Here is a 9,536-nt window from a genome sequence, read left to right on the forward strand (position 1 = left end):
TAGAAATTAGTCAAACATTTAGAGAGTAACTTTTTTGACAGATTATTTACTTGCTAATCCATTTATTAAGCAGTTAACACAAGGAATCAGGTTTTAAAAAAACATTTTCAGTGAGTCTGTTGATTGAAGGGCCACCAAGGACTGCACAATGGCAGCAACTCACAAATGGCTCTCAAACGTACTTGGACGTTTGCAAAAATGAACTGGAATGAGCTTATTTTTTTACAATTAGGCAATGTTCGTTCATTGTTTACCTCAGCGCCCAGGGCTGTTTTAAATAACAAAACACTAATGCAATATTTGTTTTAGGTTTTCAATAAAGTGGATACAGAGATAAAATCTCATGAAGGACCACAGCATTCTTTATTTTTCATTTATTTACTTACGCATCCCTTCAATTTTTAGGGCTTCTTGAAATGGATGAAATCCTTTGACAGGTCATCTCACATCACTGCATTTGTGCTCGGTTTAATTGTTAGCACTTGAGCTGATTATCGTCCTCGTTTACATATCACATGACCAGTTTCGAGCCAATCCAGGCGTGATTCTGGTTACGCGCAGGGTGCGTCAGAGTCGCTTGACTCTCGCGGAATCGACTATCTCCTCTTTTTCAGTCTCGGGGCTTCTCAAAAAAGAGCCATACGTCTCAATGTCCGACGGGCTATGACAACGTCACTGCTTCTCCGCCCGCGCTGGATTGACCCGGTCATGTTTCTCTATGATAACGGTGGCGGCTTGGACGACACCGGCAAGAATATGGAAGGGTTCACGGGAGGTAACTTCTCGCCGAGCCCGTGCAGGAATTTGATGGCTCACCCTGCCTCTCTTGCTCCTAGCGCTGCTTATCCGTCAAGCGAAGTGGCTGCTGCTGGAGCGGGTGAGCCTGGGAAGCAATGCAGTCCCTGTTCAACAGTTCAGGGTTCTGCCAGCGCTTCAATTTCCTACGGATATTTCGGTGGCGGTGGATACTATCCCTGCCGAATGTCCCACCACCACGGGGCTGGTGGAGGTGTGAAGACATGCGCCCAGTCCCCCGCCTCTGCCTCACCTTACGGGGAAAAATACATGGACACGTCCGCTTCTACAGGCGAAGATTACACCACCTCCCGCGCCAAAGAGTTTGCCTTCTACTCGAGCTACGCCTCGAGCCCGTATCAGCCGGTTCCGAGCTATCTGGATGTGCCCGTAGTCCAGGCAATGAGCGGGCCTGCAGAGACCCGGCATGAGTCCTTATTACCAATGGAGAGTTATCAACCGTGGGCTATCACAGCTAGTGGCTGGAACGGGCAGGTCTACTGCACCAAAGAGCAGCCACAGACGGGAAACGTGTGGAAGTCGTCTATACCAGGTGAGGCTAATGTCAAACAAAAAATTCCACAGTAGCCTATTAATACATTTTTCCTCACTGTCAAAACAGTATGTTTATGTTGCGTATATAACAAAACATCCTTTAATTGTTATCCTTAAACATATTTGAATACTTTTTTATTTTCAGAGGCAGTGTCTCACGGAGGGGCAGACGGTAGCTCTTTTCGCCGCGGGAGGAAGAAACGTGTTCCATACACCAAGGTGCAGCTGAAGGAGCTTGAAAGGGAGTATGCTGCAAATAAGTTTATCACCAAGGACAAACGCAGGCGGATATCCGCTCAGACCAACCTGTCTGAACGACAGGTTACTATCTGGTTCCAGAACCGACGGGTAAAGGAGAAAAAAGTCGTCAACAAATTAAAAAGCAACAGTTAGCTTTGCTCTGCGTAAATGCAATTGGACAATTTTAAACAGTGATGGCCCACACTCAAAGCTATGAAATTATAGACGTTTTAACGAATATTTGTTTTCCTTGGACTACCGCTTTGAAGTGACCACTTTGGATTGGACAGGGTTGATGGTGACGCGGTGCGTCATTTCTGGGCTGCAAACGGTGTATGGCCATATTCCCAACTCAGGACAAAGAGGGCCAAAAGATAAGTTTGTTTGTTGAGATTATTTTCTGCTCACCAAAATATCTAGTGGAGAGAAATACATTGGATATTGAAATTGTGATACTGTAACTCTTTACAGTGTGGTACGACTTTTCTTTCACCACCTCCAGTGTCGATTATAATTGAAATTATGCTTTGCTTCAAATCTCAAATTCATGAAATGTCGTCTCATACTGGAGAATATGAGGTATGGAGCCTGTAGTTTATTAAGGTCATGTACAATCTGTGGTTATATTTCTGCCAAATAATATACACTATAGGCTTGTGTGTTTGTGTGTTAAAAAGTACCTTAAGTGTGTTCTGTCGTTGTGAAATGTTGCGCAAAATCCGTCCTAATAAACCATTCATAAGAAAATTATGCATGGCGACGTAATTAATTTATACTTTTGTATTGCAACATCAAACCACGATATTATTAACCACCAACATGGTAAAAATAAACTTGAACGTGAACTGAATTTAACACGTTGACTAGTTCTTTGTAAATGTAGTAGTTGGTACAAGCAAGTAATGGACCTGTTGGATGGTGTCCAAAACTTTAAGGACTGTAAAATATGTATGTCTAAGTGAGTATACTATTTTTTCTTGTCCATAGACTGAAACAAGAAATTATGCTTTTGGATTTGCTCTTGAGTGCCTGCGAAAACTAGGTGACTGCATATCTCAGCCGTGTAATAGAGCAATTGCGCCATCTTCTGATGTACATTTGTAAGTGAAGCGGCTGGCCTGGGTCATGTTAATTAATACATTTAATAAAGTTCAAAAATAAATAATTGTACAAATCGAATCCCACACAGTAATATGTTATCTATCAATGTATAATTCATTCACTTTACGCTTGCCTGTCTTAGAAGTTACTTTCCACAGAGCGTATGTGTAAGTTAATAATCTAAAATAAAAACAAGAAAGCAAAAATGAAATCTAACAATAAAATATATATACAAGAATATAACCGAACACAGGAAGCTTTTCCTAATCATTTGTCTCCTAATCAATCTGTATTATTAACAATAAAGTTTTGCCTTTATTATATTGTTATTATATTGTTGTAATTGTATCTTATTATATTGTTGTTGAGATAACTTAGATCTGTTTGTCGACGACAATTAAGTGCTAAGTTCATGTAGGATTATATATTTATTTTACATACATTAAACATTTAAGTTGCCGAGTATTGGATTGATTGAGACAGAAATTAGGACTTGTAGATAAATGTTAATGTATGCAAATTACACATGACGATATAATATACAAGTAAGATTCCTTTAAGAACATGATGTGTTTATCAAGCCTCTGGCGTTTAAATCGATCCTACTTAGGGCAATATCAATCTTGAAAATAAAAAAATAAAATAAAAACTTAATTCTCGCTGCGCCATGTTTTGCTCAAATCTTATGGTATACCAGACAGAAAGTGTAATTTAACGCTTTTCATTTTTTAATTTTCCTAAAAATACACATTTTAAATTATTTAAAAAATAGCGTTCTTTAAGAACACCGAAAATTTGAAATTATTTTAGTTTGTCAACTTTCTACGGCTTTCTGCTGCTGCTGCTGCTGAATCCCCTCAAATTTTGGTGTTACGATCTGGTCTTTCAATTTATTTTAGTAGGCCTAGTTTATGGAGTAGTACTTTGTTTGTAGTCATGTCATGGGCAATTTCAGATCAGGTTTGATGGGGTGTTACAGTATTTGTAGTTTTGTTTGGCATATAGGAGAAGCCACACGCACACGACACGCTTTTTTATTTCTTTATTTTAGCTATTCTTGGCAATAAGCTGTGGTTTGCTACATTATACACTAAATTAAACCTTATGATCAACTAAATTGAACAAGAATTTTTTTTTTTTTTTTTTTTTTAATCAGGATGGGAATACAACGGTAAACGTTAAATACTACTGACTGCTCAAACAATCACGCGTTATCACAGACAAAATTGGCTAGTCTATAGGCCGAAAAAAATACTAATTATTAAAATATTTAAACCGCAATTTGTTTAACTCGTGGTTGGCACAGTTATGAAAGTAAATTTCATAACTGTGTTTTAGGGGGAAAAATGGTACCACTCTGGTGTTAAGATAATCATATTTTTGTCCTGTTTTGCAGCTAAATCTGCAGATGAAATTGTCCCGTCTGTTAATAGTTGCTTTTAACGACTGTCTTATGTCGTTTTTTGTATTTCCAGAATGGTTTATTATTATTATTATATTTATTATTATTATTATTCCATGTAAACAAATAAATGTAAAAGGCTTTCATGTTCTTTTTGTATCTCCATACACATCCATATTCATATTAGATCATAATTTCTCGGATTATTCAGATCACAGTAAAACAAATAATTGACAGTGGTAACTTGCTTAGGCGTGCCTATCTCACGTTTCAGTTTGCTGCGTCTGCTTGTGTGTGTAAGATCTGTTGTTGACGTAATGTCTCAAGTGCGCGCACGTAGTCTAAAGAAAGTGAACGCATTTTAAGCATTGACGAGTCCTGTGCTCATCAGTAAATCTGGTTTCTAGCGCCATCTAAAGAACAAAAATGGAACCGCACCTTCAATTCTTTTCCAGGTGAAATTAAATTCTCTTTGCATTTCCTTTTTTTTTTTTTTGAATCCAGATTTCGTTGTTGTTGGTTAACTAAGGACCAGTACGAATTCGACTATTATATGTTACATCTTAATAAGGACCTGCTGTCATAGCTAGAAGCACTGATTTTTTGTTTGTTTGTTTGTTTGTTTTAATGTGATTGTTCTGTATAAACCATAGTGTTAAGATTTGACATGTCCGTATTGACAGAAAAACATAAAAATGCAAATAAAACAAAATACTCAATAATTCAAAATAAAATAAAATACAAATGTAAACATTTACCTTTGGAGATAATTTAAATAAAGACAATTGACGAAAAACAATTCAATTAAAAATGCATTTTGTTTAGCTCTATTTAGGCGATACTCAAGAGTATCAAATAAATAAATAAATGTTTTATGAGGGAATGTCGGATTGTGTTTTGAGACAAATTCGGGTTTTGTGAATGACTAGTAAAATGGCGCGGGTTTTCTCTCAGGTTTCATTCTGTGCGCCATTAGAAGGGGTTAAAGCTTGGGGTGGTCGTCTAGACAATGAAAGCCAAGGCCACAGACAACATCTCAAGCGTATATCTGGTTTAGGCTGTTTTTTTTTTTTTTTTTGCCATTTTATAAACAATGCATTTGATGTAGAAAAGTAGCTTTTTAGCTCTAATGAAGGTCTGTTCAAACGCGTTAACACAATAAAGGACTTTTTAATTCCTTTTTTGTTCTTTGATTTCTGCATTCCACAAGTGTTGCTAGTTTTGTGTTTAATTAGTATTTTTGCTTTTTTAGCACAAGTTGTGGTTTTAAATTGCACTAAAATAACTTCACAAGATGTAGAAATTAATGACGCAAAACAAAGAAATTTATTTGTGTTCTAATTTATCGCGCTCATTTTCAAACCACGACTCGTCCAATAATTTTATTGCTATAAAGTACCAAACACACTTCTAATTGTGAAGGATGTAGATGGTAGAGATAAATGCAAAGACGCCTGTAGCTAACGGCGCTGGTTATGTTTAATCAGTGTGAATCTCAAATTCAAACAGAAAAAATGACCTAAAATGTGCTTCGTTTGGTAACACATTATTGAAATGATTTTGTTCTACTCAAATATAACAACGATAAAAACATAAATACGTTTGGTTATGATTATAGCTCTTTTAGTTTATATTTTTCTAAACTTGCAAAACACCAGTTAACAATGATCGCTACTCTCAACATTTCATGATGTTATAACAAATAGTTGTAGATGTTTTAGCTTTAACATTTGTAAGCATAGTTTATTGTGCATGTAAATATTTTAGTCATGAATTTATTGCATTCTCAGTCAACCCCTAAATTAAAACAGTTTTCTTAGACAATACAATTTTTAAAAGCGGCATAAAAATACAGAATTTTAACCGGTAACTTAACTTCAAGTAAGACTGTGAATTACGCCTCAACTTCAAACGTCACAGCAAACGAAGTTACGAATACGTGAAATAAAGTCCCTTGTAGTTTTTTTTTCTATGGACAGCATTGTTATACCCATTTAAAAAGTTTTTGTAATTTAGTTTAAAATTAGGTCAAAATTGTTTAGAACTTTTACCATCTTGCTAATCGTTTTTTTCCCGTTTCATCTTTATTGGACTTAACATAGGAAACAAATGCTAAATGGCATTATTTGTCGCCAACAAACATTATTTATTTTATAATCGTTGTTGTTAATTATTGTATACATTAAACTATTGTATTTAAGCATCGTTTTAATTAAAACATAGCAGTGTAATTGTACAAATTGACGTTATAGCTGCAGGCATTTCAACAAATACATCTCACTTCAAATCATTTGTAATCTAATTTGTAACTGTAATAGTAGTCCATTAATTCCCAAACATGCCCAAACATGTTTAATAAAGCACATGGTTCCAAACAAATAACTTTAACTTTTCTATTGTGCGTTGTGTAAATACAACTGACATGTAGTCGTACCTAAAGTTATTTTGACACTGTAGATGTGAACGGACATTCTACAGTTCCACATACAAACAGCTTGGCTGCAAAAACATGATTTTTGAACAAATCAATATTATTTAGTTTTACACTAGTTATTTTTCTGATATATTTACAGTTACAGATTTAAAAACGACACGTTGCTGTGTGTGATATATTGACTTTGTGGCGTGTGTGTGTAAGAAAGACTAGCCTATATGTATAAAATGTTAATGGGAGGTTTAGTTCGTTTTTTTTTTTTCCCAAGTGCCTGTTTTCCCTACTTGTCATATTATATTGCTCTCTGTCGCTCCTTTGTAAAGTTCCCTGATGTGAAAGCGACGTTTGTGAAACTTCATCCGGGGCATAGAGTGGCTTGCGTGGCGTTTGTTGTTCATTCTCTTTTTCAGACTTGCGCGGTGGGCGGTAGCCAGTCCCCCTCCCCGAACTTGAAGTCGACCGCACAGCCAAGTCTGTGCGGTAACCCTGAGGGAGGAGGGTGCGGGCCGCAATGCCAGACTAGACATAGATACACTGTGAAAGACATAAAAAAAATACAGAATGAAATTATATCGTAACGTTATATAAAACCGTTATATGATGCAAGCTTTTACTTTGCATAACATAGGCCTATATAGCTTATGTTTAAAAATGGTTGGATATCTTAATATGCATATGGCATTATATCCTATTGTTCATATATTCGTATTTTAATCCATGTTCACATTTATTATAATTATTGTTTTGTCTAAACTTATCTTACCTTATTCTGAATCTGTTGTCACAGAGAAACTGTTGTTTTAAGCTGCATCTTGTGCTACCTCTTCGCTCTCTTGTGTTAAAAAAGAGAGTAAAAAGAGGGTCGCATTATGTAGACCCTACAAATTGTATTAAAACCTCTGCTTTCCAGGTACCCCTCGCAGGTTTCCGTTGTACTCGGGCCCCAAATTACTGCTGAAAGCTTTCCAACACACGGCGCGGAATTTGTCATGAGTTGACGAAGAGGCGGAGCGTCTTGTCTCTGAGCCACCGATTTTGTATTTGTGTCGTTCTGCTAATTATTGTGGAGAAACTATTATTTTAACGTCCGACAATCACACCTTGCAAACATTTTAAAAGTTGCACTAAATGAGGCTCATGTTACTCACCTCCCTGTGTGTTCCTCTGAGGCACGTTTGGTGCAAGGGGATTAAGGGTTATGCGTTGTGGAAAAGTGAGGCCTTCACCGGCCTAATCCAGGTTTAAGACCCACGGTTAAACTCGTTTATTCTCGGGCCATTTAAAACTTAATTAAACAGTTTTCTATAGTACTTAATGAGCTACCGAGACAAAATGGCACACAAGTGATAGTTAAAAAAAATTGTTATATAAAATTAGGCACTGTTAGGTCCACATAATGTGTAATTTAATAAAAATAAAATAAAACGGCGATAAATGCTTTCTGAATGTAGTTCGTTCATCTTTGTACATTAATTAAACTTAGAATGATTTTGTATTTTTAATAATTTATTATTATACTCCTGGCATTTTGTGTCAAATAACTTCATAATGACAATAAAAATGCAAGATGTGAGACTAAAAGACTGTAGGGTACAGTGCTTATATTTTTAAATGTAGTGATTTGGATGTCTAGATTACAGAAGACATATACACATTTCTCATACCTGCCTTCATATCAGAACACATCGTTTTGATGCCGTTTGTGGTGTGATAGTACTGATCGCTCGCATTCCATGTTAAATCATAAACACTGTGTTCTTAACTTATATATTTCTAAGAATAGATTACAGTACTTTGGCACAACTTTGTATTTATGTTTTTTTAGAACGTATTTTCAGGATGTCTATTTGTCAGTTTAAAATAGGACATCACAGTCAGTCGAACACAATTCAAATGATTTATTTTTAAAACAGAGAATGTTTTAATCTTCACAAGCTATTCGTAAACCCATTAGAACTTCATTCGTAATTCAGTCTGAACTTCGTTGCACAGTTTGGGTCTGTAATTAATTAGCTTTCTCTGTCAATACACAAACAAAACAAGTGAGCGAGGATCTGTCAATTTCTTTTCTAGATCACGTGACCCTGGTCTCAGTTGGACTGGATAGAGATGGATTTCCACGTCATCTTACGTCTCAAAATTTCTGCCTCGCGGATACCCCTACAACTCGGGTAAGAGGCACGCGCACATGAGAGCTATGTTGTGGGCGTTGCGTATAGGTCTCGCTAGCCCAAGCTAGAAGCTGCGCGGGTACAATGATGGATTTTGACGAGAGGGTTTCCGTTGGCTCCAACATGTATCTGCCCAGCTGCACGTATTACGTTCCGGGGGCTGATTTCTCCACGTTGCCCTCTTTCCTTTCCCAAAGTCCGTCTTCTCGTCCCGTCACCTACTCTTACTCATCTAACCTGCCTCAGGTACAGCATGTCAGGGAGGTTACATTCCGAGACTATGCTATTGACGCGTCCGGTAAATGGCCTCACCGGGGTCCACTGGCTCAGTGTTATCCGTCGGAAGACATAGTACACAGGGAGTGTTTACCAGCGGCAACGACAGTTGGTGAAATGTTCCCCAAGAATAATGCATCTGCGTATTATCACTCTTCGAACTCGACCTCGGCGTCCAATTTTTACGGCAGTGTTGGAAGAAACGGGGTGCTTCCTCAAGCATTTGACCAGTTTTTTGACACCGCCTACGGGGGCTCGGACAGTGTTGCGAACAGCGACTATGCAGCGAGGGATAAAATGCACTCCAGCAAGCAGCCAACGCCAGCGCCCGCACCGGAGCAGGAGTCCGAAGGAAAGGAGCGACAAGAGACCAGTAGCCCCGAATCTTCTTCCGGAAACAACGAGGAAAAGACAAGCGGTGCGAGCAGTAAGTATGAGTTCAGAGAGACTGTCATGCGAGAAAGTTTGCAATCTTGCGCGCTCCTGTTAAAATTTTTATATGCTGTTTTATAAGCGTATAAGGTTTATGGAGGGCCTGAGATTTCCCCAACAAAACCTAGGC

The 9,536-nt window shown here is 37.5% G+C and overlaps 2 protein-coding genes across 2 annotated transcripts in view; both read left to right on the plus strand.

The window, feature by feature from the left end:
• The first annotated feature begins 572 nt into the window (after positions 1–572).
• Positions 573–2,769, plus strand: hoxa13a (homeobox A13a). Its single transcript, XM_073821888.1, has 2 exons — positions 573–1,348; positions 1,496–2,769. Exons 1-2 carry the CDS (start codon positions 664–666, stop codon positions 1,741–1,743), a joined length of 933 nt encoding a protein of 310 aa, XP_073677989.1. The 5' UTR covers positions 573–663; the 3' UTR covers positions 1,744–2,769.
• Positions 2,770–6,211: 3,442 nt separating this feature from the next.
• Positions 6,212–9,536, plus strand: part of hoxa5a (homeobox A5a) — a 15,178-nt gene continuing 11,853 nt past the window's right edge. Inside the window, exon 1 of the mRNA XM_073821644.1 lies at positions 6,212–9,478. Coding sequence (XP_073677745.1) covers positions 8,783–9,478 — 696 coding nt within the window. The 5' untranslated portion in view covers positions 6,212–8,782. The remainder of the gene's footprint in view (positions 9,479–9,536) is intronic.

The sequence above is a fragment of the Garra rufa genome, chromosome 17 (assembly GCF_049309525.1).
Source record: "Garra rufa chromosome 17, GarRuf1.0, whole genome shotgun sequence".
NCBI lineage: Eukaryota > Metazoa > Chordata > Actinopteri > Cypriniformes > Cyprinidae > Garra > Garra rufa.

Excerpts from the sequence above, each read along its gene's own strand:
- hoxa13a (XM_073821888.1), top strand. The coding sequence starts at position 664 with ATGACAACGTCACTGCTTCTCCGCCCGCGCTGGATTGACCCGGTCATG. Across the intron at positions 1,349-1,495 it reads GTGGAAGTCGTCTATACCAG|AGGCAGTGTCTCACGGAGGG; the intron begins GTGAGGCTAATG and ends TTTTATTTTCAG.